Source organism: Bombyx mandarina, chromosome 18 (assembly GCF_030267445.1).
Source record: "Bombyx mandarina strain Sakado chromosome 18, ASM3026744v2".
Taxonomy (NCBI): Eukaryota; Metazoa; Arthropoda; class Insecta; order Lepidoptera; family Bombycidae; genus Bombyx; species Bombyx mandarina.
The window spans coordinates 10176587-10198494 of record NC_143224.1 but is presented as its reverse complement, the minus strand read 5'-3'; the positions used below and the strand labels follow the sequence as shown (position 1 = coordinate 10198494).

At 42.8% G+C, this 21908-nt stretch overlaps 1 protein-coding gene across 1 annotated transcript; it reads left to right on the top strand.

Annotated features, from left to right (window-relative positions):
• The first annotated feature begins 425 nt into the window (after positions 1–425).
• LOC114240665 (very long chain fatty acid elongase 7) lies at positions 426–12718 on the top strand. The gene is made up of 4 exons (XM_028171298.2): positions 426–576; positions 2907–2975; positions 3599–3901; positions 12364–12718. The coding sequence occupies exons 1-4, from the start codon at positions 430–432 to the stop codon at positions 12559–12561; spliced, it is 717 nt and encodes a 238-aa protein (XP_028027099.2). The 5' UTR covers positions 426–429; the 3' UTR covers positions 12562–12718.
• Positions 12719–21908: the final 9190 nt, after the last annotated feature.

Genomic DNA, 21908 nt, shown 5'->3' with positions numbered 1-21908 from the left:
TAGACAGGACCGTGGTAGCGTGTGAGCTCACAAAGCGCCCTTCAGTAAAAAAGATCGCAGCCTACGGCTATAATTATCTGAGAAGAATTACGCCCATTTTCCAGTGAATCCCTTTGTCGCGTTTTACGACACCCACTGAATTAGACGGGTTGGTGGTGGCTCTATACCGTTAGCGCTTAGCTAATAATTTGAGCACACATCATGTTTTCAATAATCATTAGATTGATGGTTACCTATTTTTCAATTATTGACTAAAAGTTACTCATGTTATAAATTGTAACATAAACAAAAAGCACATTATTTTTACCCGGTGATTATTTATTTATGTGAATAAAACCATTTTTTTATCTAACAAGATGAAGTATTATTTTTCTATAATTATTTTTAGTGAGCTACGTCGAAAAATGGCCGCTTATGAAATCTAACGAAATGGCGTTCCTTTTGGCAATATATTTGGCGTTTATATTAAAAATAGGTCCAATGGTTATGGAGCACTTCAATGCTATACAAATGAGAACAATCTTGACAGTCTACAATGCAATTAAAGTTGCCAATTCGATAATGTTAACGTTTCAGGTAGGTAATTGGTTTTTCCGAAAAATTTCACAAATATATTCCATGTTTTCCAAGAATTTGCCGATTCAAGGAAAACTTTTAACAAGAGAAATTCAGATGAAGTACAATATTAAAATTGTCATTAAAATACAGATTAATATTTTCGAATAATCAAATTATAATCTTTTTTTTTATTGCTTAGATGGGTAGACGGCCTCACAGCCCACCTGGTGTTAAGTGGTTACTGGAGCCCATAGACATCTACGACGTAAATGCACCACCGACCTTGAGATATACGAGGGCGGCACTGAAAATTTCAGGAATTAACGAAGTGACACAACATTACTATTTAAAAATGTATTTATTGCTTTTCGAAGTATTCTCCGCGAAATTTGACACATTTTTCCATACGATGGAACCAATCATTGAAGCAACCATTCCATTCGGAAGTTGGGGTCTTCAAAATGGCCGTTTTGTAGGCGTCCACAGCTTCTTAAGGTGATGAATATCTCTGTCCACGCAATTTATTCTCTATTTTAGGGAAAGTATAGAAATCATTAGGGCTTAGGTCGGGGCTGTACGGCGGATGGTCTAATAATTCTATGTTTTCTTGCTCTAAAAACTCTTTTGCTCTGTGCGCGGTGTGAGAACTCGCATTGTCGTGATGGAGGATGATGCGGTGGTTGCAGTTCTCTTTACGGAGTTCAGAAACGACCTGTGGCAAACAAATGCTAGCATACCATTCTGCATTAACCGTTCTTTGTCCCTCAAGAGGAATAGTCGTAACATGGCCGGTTTTGGAGACAAACTTGGCCACCATTTTTTTTGCAACACTCCGTGAACGAACAATTTTTGTTGGCTTTAACTCATTTTCGAACACCCAAACTCATGACTGGTTTTTTGTTTCGGGTTCGTACGCGTATATCCAGGATTCGTCACCTGATACAATGTTGTATACAGCATTTGAGGATCCTGCGTGGAATCTTTCGAGAGTTCTAACGCACCAAGTAACGCGAGCCGCTTTTTGCTCTTCACAGAGCGAATGCGGTATCCATCGGGAAAACAACTTTTTTACACCTAATTGTTCATGCAAGATTATTTGTATTTGACTCATGCCAATGTCTAAAGTTGTCTGAATTTCGCGGTATGTCACATGTCGATCTTCCTCAATCAGCTTACGCACAGCATCAACGTTTTCTTGGGTGACTGCAGTTTTTGAACGACCTTGACGGGGATCATCACTGAGTTTGACACGTCCACGTTGAAACTCAGCAAACCAGAGATAAATTGTGGTTTTGGATGGGGCTTCATCACCAAATGCAGAAATCATCTGGTCAACACACTGTTTTTGTGTTAAACCACTTCGAAAGTCATAATAAATCATCGCTCTTGAATTTTCTCGAGTCCAGTCCAGTCCAATTCCATTTTCTCAACGACTAAACAAGTTTGACAAAACCTCGTGACAAGACCGAGAATCTTTTTTTAAATAAATAAATGGTATTCGATTTTTAAAACCAAGGAGTTTCCAATTAAAAAGATTTTAATATGACAGGAACAGTGGAAATATTCCATTCCCGATACTTTTAGTGCAGCCTAGTAAGTTCTAAGGTCTCAAGTATAGTTACAACGGCTGCCCCGCCCTTCAAACCGAAACGCATTACTGCTTCACGGCAGAAATAGGCAGGGCGGTAGTACCTACCCGCGCGGACTCACAAGAGGTCCTACCGCCAGTAATTACGCAAATTATAATTTTGCGGGTTTGATTTTTATTACACGATGTTATTCCTTCACCGTGGAAGTCAATCGTGAACATTTGTTGAGTACATATTTCATTAAAAAAATTGATACCTGCCTGGAATTCGAACACCGGTGCATCGCTCAACACGGACGGCTTATCCCTTAGGCCACGACGACTTCAAATGTCGATGTATTCACTAAACTTCTGATGTAGGACACATCATAAGCTCATTGTCGTCGGATATTTGTTGTGAGAAAGAGGCAACCCATATTGAAGACACAGATTTGCGCGTTCACTGCGAAAAAGGACCCTTTTGTAATGGCGCCGGAATTTCAAGGAGTATCCCTGCAGCTTTCCGCCAGTATCGGGATTCTGGGGGTCGATATTTCGAGCGATGTCCAGTTTCGGAGTCATTTGAAAGGTAAAGCCAAATTGGCCTCCAAAATGTTGGGTGTCCTCAACAGAGCGAAGCGGTATTTCACGCCTGGACGGTGACCACTTACCATCAGGTGGGCCGTATGCTCGTCTGCCTACAAAGGCAATAAAAAAATAAAAAAAGCCGGACCAAACCATTTTTTTTTTCATTAACGTATTCTGCGTTGCTTGGTTTTAGTTTCTCCGATATATTCAAGAACGCGGATTGTTTCCGAGAAATTGTGAATACGATGACGATGTTTTATACGTGAGTAATATATGTAGTTATCTATTTATTATAAAAAATTACATCGTATTTCAGTTTATTATGAATTTTGCTATGACTACCTAAAAATTAGAAGACTGCTTCAAATGTGTTGAATTTTCAATTCAATAGGTTAATAAACGATGCATTAACGCATTGATCATGTACCAAAAAGCCTAGAAATAAACATTTATATACAATATGTAAAAAAAAAGATTCATATTTTCAGTAACTTCTAAAATAAACATACCCAATCAAACGCATAGACTTGATAACCATCGCAGGAACCAACTGATTCTAAGCCATATTTGTCCACCCGTTTTGTCACTTTAGAAATAAAACGGATAATACTAAAATTCAATGTTAAACAAAAGACTAAAAGGATAATTGTTTATGATAAACTAAATACCATAAAGAAAGTAAAACATAGTAGAAGTACCACCAGATGAATCAACTGCCTTGTCATTTTGCTATTTACCAGTCTTCGCGTTGCCTGCACAGTTTTCATAAATAGGTACATAAAAGTGATCCACACAGTCTCGACATCAGTCGCTAAAAGGATCCGAGATTTATTGAAGATCTCACTCAATGTATCTAGCACTAGCATAAAGAATATTACGTTCCAGACAATCGCCGTTCTATACTGGAAGTACATGGTGACGAAAGTTCTAGACCTCTTCGATACGGTTTTCTTCGTACTCCGTAAGAAGTACAGTCAAATAACGTTTCTACACGTGTATCACCACGTGTTCATGGTAATGATTACTTGGTCCAGTTTGAAATACGACCCGTCCGACCACTGGGCGTTTATGGCCGTGTTAAATTGCACTATTCACGTTTTCATGTACGTGTATTATGGGATAGCGTCTTTTGGGCTGAAATACAGAAAGTACTTGTGGTGGAAAAAGTACTTGACTATAATGCAATTGGTAAGTGATTCATGATTGTTTTTTTTTATTGCTTAGATGGATGGACGAGCTCACAGCCCACCTGATGTTAAGTGGTTACTAGAGCCCATAGATATCTACAAAGTAAATGCGCCACCCACCTCGAGACCTAAGTTCTACGGTCTCAGTATAGTTACAACGGCTGCCCCGCCCTTTGAACCGAAATGCATTATTGCTTCACGGCGGAAATAGGCGGTGGTACCTACCCGTGCGGACTCCCAAAAGGTCCTACCACCAGTGATGAAACGTGATTGTAATTGTTCGTGATTTCTGCTAAAACTTTGCCTTCTAATTTAAATGGAAGCTAAGACAAACTACGATTTTCAATATGCATTTTTCAGCTACCCTTTTGTGGATGATTGAGTATTTTAATAGTTCTGCGTAAATCATGTTACGATTTGAAATTGCTATGAAAAAATCCAGTGAAAACATTCTATTATTATTAAATAACCAACACTGCTCAAACTTAATACCACACTACCCTAAGAAAAGCTCATTCAATGTGCTCATTAAAATTTTATGATTCTCCCTCTTTAATACAAAATACATAAGTTATTACGCATACTTGCCTTATACTTATGTATATCACATACACCAGCTATAAAATAATTTCTTAATAAGCTCGAAGATTGCTGAAGAAAGGAAATCATCACACCTCTAATTAGCACGTTTATCTGTATGACCAATAAAACTATGAAACAATCCTAGTTCGCATACAATTGAACATTGTCCAATTTATAAAAGAGCATTAAAGGAACAAATTAGCGTGCATGGCATACAAACGCCGTCATAAAGTGGTCACGTTATTTCGCGTAATGTTAAAAGTAATTTCACGAAATTTTACGATCAGTTAAGCGGTAGAGTTAATTTTAACGGCTACGTAGAACACTTTCATGCTTGATTACGAGTTTGAGTAAAGTAAAAGTATTTGTGAAAAGATACGTGAAAACTACATGCATATATTAATTATAGCACCGTATAATATATTTTTTTTTATTGCTTAGATGAGTGGATGAGCTGACAGCCCACCTGGTGCTAAGTGGTTACTGGAAGCCATAGACATTTACAACGTAAATGCACCACCCACCTTGAGATATAAGTTCAAAGGTCTCAGTATAGTTACAACGGCTGCCCCACCCTTCAAACCGAAACGCATTACTGCTTTACGGCAGAAATAGGCTGGGTGGTGGTACCTACCCGTGCGGACTCACAAGAGGTCCTGTCACCAGTAAAAAAAGATGGCTTTAACTTACGGTCTACTAAATGGCAATTTCATAAGTCAAGACCTAATAACAAGATTGTCTCATCACTGATTTCTATTATAAAAATTAATTTGAAGCCCTAAGGCTCCGTCTGATAGCAATTAGGACCAAATCAGGTCCCGAAAATACTACATCAAATTTGATAGTGCCCCTGACGTGGTCTTAAATTTGAGTTTACATTAAATTACCAGCTTAAATCACAAAATGGTGTCTAAATATTAATTCGTATCAAAATATGATAATATTATATTGTTAAATAGTTATGTACATTTATTATTAATATTATAATAATTTGTTTATTTAAGCCCGTAGATTTTTTAATACGGAATGTTTACTAATTATTTGCATCAAGAACAGAGTCGACTTTTGAAGCGCTCAGTCCAGTTCATATGTAGTAGCCTAAAGGATAAGACGTCCGGTGCATTCGTACATTCTCGCTCACGACTCGGTCGTGCGCGGACGTGCTTTCCGATCCGTGGCCCGCTTGCGAGCTGCGTCTCTGAACTCACAGCTGTGCTCGACAGTGTAGTGACCGTGAATACATCGTGCTTACAATTCGGTAGTGCGGACGTTCCGATCCGTTGGTTGCTTGCGATCTGCGTATCGGAGTCCATTTTTGTGCGCTAAAGTGTTGTAACCGCGAACCCACCCTTTACCAACTGCCTTTTTCAAGGCAAAACCAATCGCTACGATCAGGCTTCCTGTGGCACTCACAGGCTAGCGATTTCCTAACCCTTCCCAAAACAACAGTCTTTTTCAAGACTAGACCCCCGCTCGCGATTCTGCCTGCTGTAGCACTATACAGCCCGAGCGGGTTCCTTTCCTTTTCCCCGCCGATTGCCGTTTTCACGGCATAGGCATTCCCCCCCCCCTGCTCCTTGCTGTCCTGCAGCACAGGGGGGTTACAAATCCTATCCGGGGCCTCGCCTTTCGGCGAGTTCAACAAAAGTCCCGGGGCCGCCCCCCCCGGGCAAGAAGACCGAACGAAGAATGGAGCAAGAAGATGCTAGGGATATTGTCGGGTTCCTCCGGGATAGGTACCCGTCAATTAGGGCCGAGTACCTAGCTTATAGGGCCTCCCGTGGCAATCCCTCCCCCCCCGCGTCCGTCGCAGCGTATTTCAACCGTGCCTCGGAGGCACGCCGCGCACCCCCCGCCGCCGCGTCAAGTTCGAGCGCACGTTCCCACGATGCGACTCACGAAGCGCCTAGCGCTACCCCCACCCCCGCGCCCGCGTCGGTTACGTCATCACGCGCTACGTCCGCCGCGACCTCGATCGTTTCAAGTTCAGGCTCCGATACCGAATCGGAGATGGATTTCGAATCCGCGTCAAGCCCTCAGCCTGGAACTTCGGATGGGTTCCAAACCGTAACGCGCGGTAAAAAGCGTACTCGCGCCGTGGAGTTCCGGAGCTCCACGACGAAGCAGACCAAATCCGCGACCGCCTCCCGCCCGCAGGTAGTCGTGACACCGGAGTCGGACTCCGCTCGCCGCGTAACCCCACCGCCGCGTCCCAAACCCGCGCCCGCTCCTAAAGTAGCTGCCCCGCCCCCGCTGATTCTCCAGGAAAAAACTGCGTGGAACCGCGTTTCCCAGGCCCTTCAGGCAAATAAAATTAATTATACCCATGCGCGTAACGTCGCGCATGGGATTCAGATAAAGGTCGCAACGCCGGGCGACCATAGGGCCCTCTCAGCATACCTCCGAAAGGAGAACATAGGTTTCCACACCTATGCTCTTCAGGAGGACCGCGAGCTCCGCGTAGTAATACGCGGAGTCCCAAAAGAACTCGACATCGACTACATAAAGGAGGATCTGACCGCTCAGGCCCTCCCGATAGTTAGTGTGCACCGGATGCACAGCGGGCGGGGCAAACAGCCCTATAATATGATACTCGTGGCGTTAGAACCCACCCCGGAGGCCAAAAAGAAGATCGCATGTCTCACGACAATTTGCGGCCTATCCGGGATCTCGATCGAAGCCCCCCATAAGCGTGGCACTCCCGGGCAGTGCTACAGGTGCCAACTCTATGGCCACTCGGCGCGTAATTGCCACGCGCGCCCCCGCTGCGTGAAATGCCTCGGCGATCACGCTACGTTAGACTGCGTTAGAGATAGGGAAACCGCGACCGAACCTCCAAGCTGTGTCCTATGCCTTAAGCAAGGGCACCCCGCGAACTACCGTGGATGTCCCAGGGCTCCGCGAAAACGCCCAACCCACCCAGCTCCGCGAACCGTCGGCCCAAAGACTTCGGCACCTTCAGTGCCGAAACCCGCCTTCGTGCCGGCTGCAGTTCCCACGGTCTCGGCGTGGAAAAAGCCGCTGCCGTATACGAAGGCGGGAACGGAAACCGCACCCCCGCCCCCGCTCGTGACACGCCCCGCGCCCCAGCCCCTGCTCGCACCTCGCCCCGCGCCCGCGTTCCGTCCCCCGCAACCCTCTGCCGTCAACGACTTCGCGCTCGTGCGTGACTTCGTCACCGCGGTCAACTTCGACCGTCTGCGATCGTTCGCAGACGCGATACGTAGGTCGGTAACCCCCGAACAGCGGCTCGCGGCCGCTTTCGATCACATGGACGTCTACGAGTCCGTGTCGCGTACGTTATAAAATCTTTACCGGTAATCAATGGCGCAAAAAGGTAGAGAAAAACCGTATTCCCTTACGTTAGCATTCTATAATGCTAACGGACTCGCGCGGCAACGCGATCAAATTTTTGAATTCCTCCGCGATAATCTTGTAGATATTCTATTAGTGCAGGAAACCTGTCTGAAGCCCTCGCGTCGCGACCCGAAAGTCGCGAATTACGTCATGGTTAGGAATGACAGACTCACCGCCTCTAAAGGCGGGACTGCCATTTACTATAGACGGGCCCTGCACGTTGTTCCTCTCGATACTCCCTCGCTCTCACATATCGAGGCGTCAGTGTGCCGTATCTCGCTGACGGGACACCAGCCGATCGTCATCGCATCCGTTTATCTCCCCCCGGACAAGCCCCTTCTGAGCAGTGACATCGAGTCACTGTTCGGCATGGGAGACTCTGTCATCCTGGCAGGCGATCTAAATTGCCACCACACTAGGTGGAACTGCCATCGTACAAACGTCAACGGTAAGCTTCTCGACGCGTTTATAGACGACCTCACCTTTGAAATAGTCGGTCCCCCAACTCCAACATGTTATCCGTATAACATCGCGCTCCGTCCGAGCACTATAGACCTGGCATTGCTTAGGAACGTAACTCTGCGCTTGCGTTCCATCGAAGCAATGTCAGAGCTCGACTCAGACCACCGACCTGTCGTTATGCAGCTCGGTCGCCCTCACAACCCAGTCACTGTTACGAGGACCATGGTGGATTGGAATAAGCTGGGCACGTGCCTAGCCGACGCCGCTCCGCCAATCCTCCCTTGCGGCCCGGATTCGAATCCATCCCCCGAGGACACCGTCGAATCCATAAACATCATTACCGATCACATCTCTTCCGCGATCATTAGATCTTCAAAAGAAGTCGATGTGGAGGACAGCTTCCACCGCATCAGACTGTCCCCCGATCTTAGGAATCTCTTAAGAGTTAGGAACGCGGCAATCCGGGCCCACGATCGTCTTCCCACGCATTCAAACCGGATTCAGATGCGTCGTCTACAACGCGAAGTCCACTCCCGCTTAAGCGACGCGCGTAACGATAATTGGCATAGTTATCTAGAACAACTCGCGCCCTCCCACCAAGCATACTGGCGACTAGCTAGGACTCTCAAATCCGAAACTACCGCTACTATGCCTCCCCTCATACGCCCTTCAGGCCAACCACCGGCATTCGATGACGATGACAAGGCTGAGCTGCTGGCCGATGCACTGCAAGAGCAGTGCACCACCAGCACTCAACACGCGGACCCCGAACACACCGAGTTAGTCGACAGGGAGGTCGAGCGCAGAGCATCCCTGCCGCCCTCGGACGCGTTACCCCCCATTACCACTGACGAAGTTAGAGACGCGATCCACAACCTCCAACCTAGGAAGGCACCCGGCTCCGACGGCATCCACAACCGCGCGCTAAAACTCTTGCCAGTCCAACTGATAGCAATGTTGGCTACAATTTTAAATGCCGCTATGACGCACTGCATCTTCCCCGCGGTGTGGAAAGAAGCGGACGTTATCGGTATACATAAGCCGGGCAAACCGACAAACGAAACTTCTAGTTACCGTCCGATTAGTCTCCTCTCGACGATAGGAAAAATTTACGAACGGCTCCTTAGAAAACGCCTCTGGGATTTTGTTACCGCGAACAAAATTCTCATAGACGAACAGTTCGGATTCCGCTCTAAACACTCGTGCGTACAACAAGTGCACCGCCTCACGGAGCACATTCTGATAGGACTAAATAGGCGTAAACAAATCCCGACCGGCGCCCTCTTCTTCGACATCGCGAAGGCGTTCGACAAAGTCTGGCACAACGGTTTAATTTATAAACTGTACAACATGGGAGTGCCAGACAGACTCGTGCTCATCATACGAGACTTCTTGTCGAACCGTTCGTTTCGATATCGAGTAGAGGGAACTCGTTCTCGTCCCCGTCAACTGACCGCCGGAGTCCCGCAAGGCTCCGCGCTCTTCCCGTTATTATTTAGTTTGTATATCAATGATATACCCCGGTCTCCGGAGACCCATCTAGCGCTCTTCGCCGATGACACGGCTATCTACTACTCGTGTAGGAAGATGTCGCTGCTTCATCGGCGACTCCAGATCGCAGTAGCCACCATGGGACAGTGGTTCCGGAAGTGGCGAATAGACATCAACCCCACGAAAAGCGCAGCGGTGCTCTTCAAAAGGGGTCGCCCTCCGAACATCACTTCGAGCATCCCACTCCGTAGTAGGCGCGCAAACACCTCCGCCGTTAGTCCCATCACTCTCTTTGGCCAGCCCATACCGTGGGTCTCGAAGGTCAAATATCTAGGCGTCACCCTCGACAGAGGGATGACATTCCGTCCCCATATAAAAACGGTACGCGACCGCGCCGCGTTTATTCTAGGACGACTCTATCCAATGCTTTGTAGTCGAAGCAAACTGTCCCTCCGTAATAAGGTAACTCTCTACAAAACTTGTATACGCCCCGTCATGACGTATGCAAGCGTAGTGTTCGCTCACGCAGCCCGCACCCACTTGAAATCCCTTCAGGTTATTCAATCACGATTCTGCAGGATAGCCGTCGGAGCGCGTCGGAGCGGTTCCTTAGGAATGTGGATCTCCACGATGACCTGGAGCTCGACTCTCTTAGTAAGTATCTACAGTCGGCATCGCTGCGCCATTTTGAGAAGGCGGCACGACATGAGAACCCTCTCATCGTAGCCGCTGGAAATTACATACCCGACCCAGTAGACCGAATGGTAAACCGTCGACGTCGCCCAAAGCACGTCATTACGGATCCTCCTGATCCATTAACGGTGCTTTTAGGCACCACAAGCACCGGTCACCGTCCTCGTCGAACCCGTCGCTTGCGACGAAGGGCTCGACGAGCGAACTAACCCATAGACACAGCCCACTGAGTTTCTCGCCGGATCTTCTCAGTGGGTCGCGTTTCCGATCCGGTGGTAGATTCTGCGAAGCACTGCTCTTGCTAGGGTCAGTGTTAGCAACTCTCCGGTTGAGCCCCGCGAGCTCACCTACTAACGTTAGGGCGAAGCTGAAATAGCCTCTCAAGGCTATCAGCATAGGTAGGGAAAAAAAAAAAAAAAAAAAACATTCGTATGTAGCGATGCACCGGTGTTCGAATCCCGCCGGCAGTTACAAATTCCCGTCATAGCTTACGCGAGTGTGGTGTTCGCTCACGCGGCCCGCACACACATAGACACCTAACATAACACAAGTAGCAGGCTTAGGAACCGCGGTAACCGTACTCGTCGAACTCAACAAAGAAGTCAACGTGCAACCTCACCCATGCATCAGCCCGCTAAGTGTCTCGCCGGATCTTCCCAGCGGGTCGCGATTCCGATCCCGTAGTAGATTCATTCGCGAAGCAGTTGCTCTTAAGTTGTTAGGTCTCCTCCGGAGGCGGGCAGCCGTTAGCTAATCCCACCCCTCCTGGCTGAGCCTTTACTCGCCCACTTGTCCTAGTGAAACTGGAAAGGCCACCGGACCACCAGTAATTCTTTAATCATAAAAAAGGTACAAAATTTTCCAATGAAATACCTACTTAGCAAATACTCACGATTGACTTCCACGGTGAAGGAATAACATCGTATCTAAAAAAATCAAACCCTCAAAAAAATTATTTGCGTAATTACTGATGGTAGGACGTCTTATGAGTCCGCATAGGTAGGCACCACCACATTTCCTATTTCTGCCGAGAAGTAGTAACGTTTCGGTTTGAGGGCGGGGCAGCTGTTGTACTGTTAAAAGTGAGACCTTACAACTCATGTCTAAAGGTGGGTGGCGGCATTTACGTTTTAGATATCTATAGGCTCGGGTAACTTAACACCAGGTGGGCCATGAGCTCGTCCATTAAGCAACAAAAAATAAAATTAAAAAATTGTTCATTTTCTTCTCTAACTACCTTTTCACTGAGTTACGTAATTTTATCTAGACACTCTAAGCACTACGTTTTATTGAGCTTAATTTTGTTTAACTGGAGTGAGTAATTTGCTTGAGAAATATTAGATCTAAATTGACGGAATTATTCCTAATGTTATCGTAGAGTAATCATGTTTTAATGGTAGCAAAACGTATATATGATATAGTTTTGGCAACTGAAGAAAAAAAGTTAATGTTTGATATCGATTAATGTTCTTAACCACAAAAAAAAACGATTCATTTTCCGTGCTATCAAATAAGTTTTCAGGATAACACGGGTGTGAGTATTACAGGCCTGCATGGGTAGGTACCACCACCTTGCCTATTTCTGTCGCGAAGCAATCATACGTTCCGTTTTGAAAAGTTGGACAGCCGTACCATACCGGACAAGACTTAGACCTATGGGCTCCGGTACTAATTAACAATAGGTGGGCCGTAAACTCTTTTTTCACCCATAGAGAAAATAAGAAATAGGAAATCAAGCGGTAATAGCTGCAAATACCTTCAAATTATTATGAACCAAAAATAACTGACCTCAAAACTCTTCACAACTGAAATATGACTGAAAACAATAATCTCGAGCTGATACTACGACTATTACTTAACTTGCACAATTATTTTCAGATTCAATTTCTCTTGATAATGATTCACGTAATGATTCAGACGCACATAACGGACTGTCCTATGCACGCTGGTACCTACTGGTTGGGTTTATCTAACATTGTTCTCTTCATATTTCTCTTCATGGATTTCTATAGTAAGAAATATCGAACAGGTACGCCTGTGGACAACTTAAAAATTGTATGCGGTAAGCACCAGTAATCTTCCATCAATGTATGTATGCATAAGTGGAATAAATTAATTGGTATAATGTTTTGGTTTTAATGACATGTTGTTAATTTATATTGCATAAGATAGAAATTGAAACAACATGATACGACATGATACATTGCATATGTAGGTATCATGTCGTATCATGTTGTTTCTACGTAACTGTGCTGCAAAAGATACTACTAACTCTTGACTGAGAATCTAACCTCCACCCTGTATATTAACCACACCACCGACGATATTCAATTTTCGTTTTGTCTTACCGTCAAATTTATCATCTCTGAATAACCGAGTAAAACTTAAGTCGTAATCTGTACACGTTCTATTTACAGTGTGTAAAAATTTCAATAAAATCAAATAATCTTGAAATCTTGAAAATCTTGAAATGCACGTTTCTTCTCTGTATTTCACTATGGTAATTTCAATATCGAAACGATACGGGAAACATCCCTGGGGTTACGTAGTCGTAGAAAATATAAAAGATTCTGGTATTGAGAGGGATATTTCAGTTGTTATTGAATTTATTATAAAGTCTACGTGTTTAAAATTTTTGTCTATAAGATGCGTGAGCCTGTTTTTGAATTATATATATCTATGTATTTCCGCTTCACGCAAAATTTTAATGTTATTTTCAATGCCACCCCGACTATGATTTCCTTCTGATTAGGCCAGGTTCATCGTTATTGACAATTTCTCATTAATTCATTCTTAAGGCTTCGTCAAACAGAACGCGTAATTAGCGCGCGTCAGAGCGCTAAACTGACGGCGCGCTATGACGCCGAGATGTGTTGTACTGCTCGTAAGAGAGAGAGAGAGAGAGAGTATTCTTTATTGTACACCAAAAAACAAATAAACAGTGCGATACATGAAAAACAAAAAAGTACAATTGGCGGTCTTATCGCTAAGAGCGATCTCTTCCAGACATACGGTAACATACGGTCAAACAGAGCGCCAGCGCTATAAGCGCTAATTACGCGTTCTGTTTGACGAAACCTTAAATATCTCACTTTGAACCGTGCAACGTGAAAACACCCTTACGTATGTGTTTGTGCAATGTTTTTGTTAAAATATCAACGACGGCTAAGTCAACCAAAGCATTAAAGAGCTGTTTCTTTAATGATGTGAAAAGGCAGATGAAAGTTTACCCGAGATTGTTTTGCGACTATTGATAGCAGCAGTAAAGACTGCTTGCAACATTAGATGAGTCCCGACTTATGTTTCAAGTAGAAATATTTTTATACATTAGCAATACGAGGTTAAAGCAAACTAGCGGACCGCCCGGCTTCGCTTGAGAAGTAGCGCACGCGATGTAAAGAATTTTAGGTAATTTTGTTACACATTGGGTTACATAATTGGAGTTTCAGTAAGGATCCCTAATTTTTTTGAAAATATAATACATATAGCCTATGTCACCCGGGGATAGCGTAGCTTTCCAACAGTGAAAGATTTTTTAAATCGGTTCAGTAGTTTCAGAGCCTACTCGATACAAACAAACAAACAAACCTTTCCTCTTTATAATATTAGTATAGTTAAAGATAGTTTCGGCAAGGGAACTACAGAGACAATAAATAAACAATGCGAGGTAAGTCGAGCGTGGAACTAGAACAATTACAAACAAAAGTCGACCGTACCAGAATTTACGAGCCTCGATTAGAAACTAATGTTCGAACTTTAGGTATCCTTTGTCACGAGTGTTTCATAACATTTAGAAACGTAGATTATCCTGTCTTTTGAAATAGTAATTTGAAGATACGACTGCGAGGAAAGACTCCTTATGGCGCCAAAATTTCAAGGAGTGTCCCGCAATCTTCTTCAGGATGGATCGATATTTCGAGGGGTGTTCAGTCTTGGAGCCATTTGGAAGGTTGTATTCTGAAACATTAAGAGTCCTTAACAACGAATAGACAAAGACTTGTTGTGCTTTACAAGGCTAACAACAAACAAGAACAACAGTCTGTCGCGTCGAGCCCTGCTGCCATCTCTGGGCCAGGGGGCGACAAGTAGCATCTAATGCCATTTAACTCATTGGAACTTCTGTGCCTTGTTCCATGGGGAGTACTCTGCGAAATGTTCTTGGATAATTTGGTCGTCTCCTTTTTAGCGTGCTAAAGCCCGTCACCAGAATCCATGTTTTTCGAAAACCAACTCTGAAATGAACTCCCTTACCACACGAGCGCTATTACTTATCCTTCGAATGAAGTTTGAAGAGAGTCCTCTTCCAGGAGGACACCCTTCTTCAGGATTCACGTAGATTATAAATGTGAAGCCGCAAAAAATTGCGAAAAATATGAATTTAATCAAAATTACTATAACGGATAGATGAATGTAATCTGTATAGAATAAAATATGATACACATGCATAATATGTATGATATATATGAGACCTGGGTGTATTACAAGATTGCCCGATAGGCAGCGGCTTGGCTCTGCCCCTGGCATTGCTGAAGTCCATGGGCGACGGTAACCACTCACCATCAGGTGGGCCGTATGCTCGTCTGCCTACAAAGGCAATAAAAAAAAAAATCGACCACAAATGATAGTGTATGAGATTCTTAACAAAATTGTACTAAAACAAGTTTAAAAAAAATTAAAAAATTACATTTCACTTTCACGTAACGTAATGGAATTGAAATCATACATCAGTATGGGTTCAACGCTCTCAACTGAACGCGGGTGATTACCAGTTACCTCCACATTACATTTCGGGCATATTATTAAAGTGACAATATTTTTATATGCTTAATTTGTTATATATACTACGTTTTTTGTTTTTAATGGTACAGTGGCTTATTCTCGTTTTCGCTTCAAAAAATGGGTCCAATAATTAATTTTATTTCCTAATTTCCCTCTTGCCTTTAATCCACTAAGTGTAGTCGCCTAAGGATATCAGTATTTTTATATCGATGCTAGTATCCTTCACTCTGATCATCTTGGAATCAGAAGTTGCATCTTTCAAACAAATATCACAAAATTCATCCCAAAATTCACTATTTACATCATGTCGATCATCAAATTGTTCATACATCAAACCAAAAAGCACCTGTTTTTTTTAAAGAACCTAAATAGCTAAATGAGCAGTAAATGTTCTATTTAAAATAATAATTGAATATGTAATATAAGCCAAGCGAGCCTTGCCACCAACACTTATGTACCTATGTACAAATGTATTTACGCATTTTTTTAATGATTAACAAGTTACTAATTACCCAATACTAATACATAATAACAATGTAATGTCTAACACATATGTACGTCACACATAATCTCATCATACGCACATTTATATCAAGCACCACACATGGCATGATGGATCCGACATCAAGTTTGTCCCGACACTGCGAGCGGACGTCGATCATCCAAGAAGGCAGAACCTTCAAAACGGTAATATGTCTCGCAATAAATACGAGCCCGGGAAGAAACTTTTCCTTTATTATTGGAGGGAAACGAAGCGTGATTTCGCGAATCTTCCTTTGACTCATCAAAACTTCACATGTCAAATGGTTTTATTATTGCATTGAACATTACGAGTGCAAATAACGTCGCATAGTTGAGCGCGCAATTGAAGGACTATGAAAGCTTTAGTCGTTAAAATATTTGTTGATCGTACTCAGAAATATTTCGACTTCCTTTTTTTTTTAAATGTTCGCTTATGTATAATTATAGTAATTTGATCAAAAGCACTAACATAATATGAACATTGACGTTATCTTTAACATTTGTTCTATTGCGTTGTAATTAACATTTTGAAGATGAAAAATGACTACCTCAAAATGTATGTATAGGTTGATAGCACTAAATAGCTATTGATATTAAAGAAAGTCGGTTCACAAACAGAAGAGAAATTGCTACTTAACTGTTTTGTCTTTGCCTATTTACAGATAGCTTTGACTATTCAATTTCATGTTCTTATAGAAATACAATTTTATGGACTGCGTTTCCAAAGGCAGAGAATCTCATTTGTAAATAAAGAACCTTAAACCTAGAGACCAAGAACCCTATGATTTTCAATAATTTATTTTCATGTCAAATCTCTCTTAATAAAAATTTCACTTAACACCTGGGTGGGCTGTGAACTCATCCACCCATCAGAGCAATAAATAAAAAATAAAAACAAATGTTTCCAAATTGCTTCGTAACTAATGGATTCGCAGATAGTTATATTATTATAAAACACTGTCACTAGAGTGACGATACCTTTTAATTTTTTTTTGTTTTTGTTTTCTCTTATCTATTTATAATTATATCTTATCTATGCATAATAGTAGAGTGTACGTGTAGGCTAAACAATAAAGGTACACCCATCGTTACTATTTCTACCGCGAAACGGCCATTATAGTTTGAAGGTTAGGACAGCACACAATTGAGACTGCGACCTTATGTTTCAAGGTCATTCATATCGTGATGTCATAGGCTCCGGTAACACATAAATACCTCTTTTTTTTTTTTTTTTTTTTTTTCCCTACCTATGCTGATAGCCTTGAGAGGCTATTTCAGCTTCACCCTAACGTGTGTAGGTGAGCTCACGGGGCTCAAACCGGAGAGTTGCTAACACTGACCCTAGCAAGAGCAGTGCTTCGCAGAATCTACCACCGGATCGGAAACGCGACCCACTGAGAAGATCCGGCGAGAAACTCAGTGGGCTGTGTCTAGGGGTTAATTCGCTCGTCGAGCCCTTCGTCGCAAGCGACGGGTTCGACGAGGACGGTGACCGGTGCTTGTGGTGCCTAAAAGCACCGTTAATGGATCGGGAGGATCCGTAATGACGTGCTTTGGGCGACGTCGACTGTTTACCATTCGGTCTACAGGATCGGGTATGTAGTTTCCAGCGGCCACGACAAGAGGGTTCTCATGTCGTGCCGCCTTCTCGAAATGGCGCAATGATGCCGACTGTAGATACTTACTGACAGAGTCGAGCTCCAGGTCATCGTGGAGATCCACGTTCCTCAGGAACCATGGTGCTCCGACGGCTATCCTGCAGAATCGGGATTGAATAACCTGAAGGGGCTTCAAGTTGGTGCGGGCTGCGTGAGCGAACACTACGCTTGCATACGTCATAACGGGGCGTATGCAAGTTTTGTAGAGAGTTACCTTATTACGGAGAGACAGTTTGCTTCGCTTGCAAAGCATAGGGTAGAGACGTCCTAATATGAAGGCGGCACGGTCGCGTACCGTTTTAATATGGGGACGGAATGTCATCCCTCTGTCGAGGGTGACGCCTAGGTATTTGACCTGCGAGGTCCACGGTATGGGCTGGCCAAAGAGAGTGACGGGGCTAACGGCGGAGGTGTTTGCGCGCCTATTAGGGAGTGGGATGCTCGAAGTGGTATTCGGAGGGCGACCCCTTTTGAAGAGCACCGCTGTGCTTTTCGTGGGGTTGATGTCGATGCGCCACTTCCGGAACCACTGTCCCATGGTGGCTAAATACCTCTTAAACTGTGTGCTCTCGTCCTACAAACAACAATAAAAACTACTAACAACATACACCCTCCAGTAAGTATAGGTGAGCCGTACCGCTCGTCTCCCTAGAAGGGCAATAAATAAAAAACTTACTTGACTCAGTTTATTACTCTTACTTGTTGTGGGCATCTGTTAACTGTGGATACCTTTAAATACAGTTCTGGTTTATGACCTTTTTCACTGATCGTGGCAGACAAAAACGCACCGACAACGGCTGATAATTCATTTTACGATTATAGCGCTTTGTATTTACACCAGACGGCCGCGAAAAAACAACAAAAACCTTGCGCGTGTTGCGAAGAACTTCCTTAATACTTGACCCAAAAAAGAACTGATATTGTTTTTCCAGAATAACAACATTAATTAACAATATTGGGGTACAACACTAAGGATCTGTTACTTGTAACTAAAACTGTTACTTACTTTTTTACTCTTACTGCTTTACTGAAACTGAATCTTGAAACTGTTATTTTAAATAGAAATAAGCTTTCCAGTTTTGAAGACGTAGTTTGTATTTCAAATACTTCTATAACTTTCGAGAGAAGCATTTTCGCAAAGAATACACACGCATTAAGTGTTTTGTTAATCCTATTTACTAGGTCGTCGGTCCTAAAAAGGTCCTAAGACCGACGACCTAGTAAAAAGCGCTGGGTCTCGTTGGATGCAGGTGGCAATGGACCGGTCGCACTGGAAATCTATTGGAGAGGCCTATGTTCAGCAGTGGACGGCGATAGGCTGAAATGATGATGATGATGATGATGATGATAATCCTATTTTATGAACTACCTAAAAGCACAACAATCCTCCTTTTGTAAAACGTAAAATCCGAAAATTTTATTCATTCTAATAAAATGTACATATTTTCAGAACGATTACATAGTTGGACGATTTTGGAAGTTCTTCGAGTTTTAAACATAATTTATTTTACGTAAAATATTTAAGGGAAATGTTGTCACTGACATACTCCGATATACAATTATTATTAGACACTATGGCCCAAATGCTTCAATAGGAAATAACTTGCATAATAAAAAATATTTTAAAATAAAAGCCGGTCAAACATTGTTCGTAGCTACCACTTACATATGTAGGTACATATTAAACTTCCTTATATTTTCTGGTAGTAATTTCTGAACATAAATCGAAAAAAATAGGATCTAAAGGTTTCAATACATATTTATTTGTCATATTCCGTATCTCGCTTACTCTATACGATACGCCGATACATTACCGAAACCGGAAATATTGAAACGATAGGTCTTTTTGATATCAAACATCAATCTGCTTATAAGCAACCTCATCAACATGTTTTCCTTATGATTCTCTTTGAGTTTTACTTTGTTAACATTATATTTCCATTGTTTACCATTTTTATAGCAGACATAAAACAACATTTTTCGGAATATTAAAATAACAAACCTTTTTTGTTCTGGGTTGGATCTTAAGTGGTTCTCGTGGTCTGCCACACATCCACCATAGTCAGTACATCCCAATCAATCAATCAACACTGCTTAAGTGTATATATCTGTGAATAGTACCCCTAATTTTGTGACGGGGCCTCAGTCTTAATTAAATTGCATGACAGTTGTTCCATACTTCAAACCGCAACGCAAAAAGTACATTCCAGTTTGTGGACACCGTGATGGAGAAATACGTGTTTTGCGTATAGAAATGATATTACTTTGATAAGGCTATGCATCATGAAAATCGCTTTATCGTTGCCACCGCTGACTACTGTCCAACTCCTGCTAGCGCAGGAGCCAGTCACCGTCGACGACCTAGACACGTCCTTACGGATCCATCAGTTCCATTAACCTCAGCACTAGACGCCTTCAGCTCTAATACTAGGGGTAGGCTTAGGGATCCCTGTAACCGTACTCTTCGAACTCTGCAAAGAGTTCGACGTGCAATCTAACCATCAGCCCATTAAGTTTCTCGCCGGATCTTCTCAGTGGGTCGCAATTCTAATCCGATGGTAAATAGATTCAGCAAAGCACTGACACCTTGTTAGGGCTAGTGTTAGCAAAATCGCCAAGCTGAGCCCCGTCAACTCGTCTACACGTTCGGTGAACATAGTCACTCATAATCAGATAGTCAGAACATAATCCCTCGAGTCTACTACGATAGGTAGGCATAAAAAAGCTCTTTCCTTAATGACATATCTAAAAAAAGTTGGTATGAAAAAAATCCGAAGCACTTTATAAACCAACCAAGGTTTTATGAAGTACTTCTTCAATAAAATGATAAGAGATTAAGAAAGAAGGGAGATTAATTTCAATTAGACCGTTACACTAGTTATTTACAAAGCAAGTCCTTCCCTTGAAAACACGTATACTATGTATTTAATCAATGCGGTTGTTATGTTAAGGCACAGTTGTACGTTTACGTCATTTCAAAAATATTTTTAAGTTTTTTTGGCTACTACATCTTTTTTTTGCCTTTATCCTACATTATGTGGGGTCGGCACAGCATATCCTCTGATCATGGTGCTTAAAGATTTGGCATGAGTTTTACGATTTAGGCTACCTGCCTGACGTCAACCCTCTTTGGATTATATCTCCAGTAGTTTATCCATTTTTTCCAGACTAGTGAAAACAAAAGAAAATAATACTCTGGTTTTTCATTACAATTAATTATGATATAATAAAATTTAGATGGTACTTCCTCTCGCCCTGGTTTAGCTGCAGCTTCAGCACAAATTTCGAAAAAGCGGAAGTATTCGGGTTTGGGGTCTTGTTATTCTTTTTTGCCTTTCGCGGTTGAGACGATGGGCCCTTGGGGCCCTGAAGCAAAGAAATATTCATCAGAAATCTCCAAACGCTTGAAGGAGATCAAGTGTGATGCTAAGGCTGGCTGGTATTTTGCACAGAGAGTGAGTCTGGCTGCCCCACGAGGTAACGTAGCCAGTATCTTGGGAACTGTGCCTCCTTCAAGCGCATTGGAAGATTTATTCTTCTACTGTGTGAATTGATTTATATAAAATTATTTTGATTTGTTATTTATTAATAAAGGCGTACATTAATAATAATTATATTTTTGTTAATGTTTAGAGATAAATTAACGTTATTTTAAAGACTCACAGATGAGAGATTTTTTTTTTGATCAGATGGAAATCGCCGGACTTCCTCCCTCCACTGGGGATGGGGGGCGGTGCATGTCAGAGTCGAACTGATTAAAACCTCCTGTCGCTCAAAAACCCACGAATCTCGCTTGATACAGAACACATGAGAAGGCAAAGAAGGGAAAGTGCAGTGTTTAGTACGAAGCAGATTTCTCCCATCACCCTTTTTTTTTATTGCCGTATAGGCAGACGAGCATACGGCCCACCTGATGGTGAGTGGTTACCGTCGCTCATGGACGTCAGCAGTGCCAGGGGCAGAGCCAAGCCGCTGCCTACCGTTAGCCAAGCCGCTGTCTACCGTTACTACTACTTAGAACCGCTGCGTTCATAGAGATATTTTTTTGCCAAATCTTATACCATCCGGCTGTGGTTTAGTTTGAGGTATTTAGCGGTAAAAAAGGTAAACTACGTGGGACAAAATGCTTAAATAAGTGAACGTGCTGACAGTCTTCCTTGTGTTAAGTGGTTATTATGACCAATACACATAACAACTTGAATCCCACCACCGGTCTTGAGATTTATAGTCTGTCTCAATTGTTTAAATTGTTATCGGGGGTTTGATTTTTACTTCACGATGTTATTGGTGTTATTCTCTCATCGTGGAAGTCATTCGTGAACATGTTTTAAGGACATATTTCGTTATAAAATTGGTACCTGGGGGTTACGGGATTCGAACACCGATATAGTCGTATTGATCGATACGAGCACAGCGGGCAACTTATCCTTTAGGCCACAGCGACTTCTTAACTAATAATAGCGT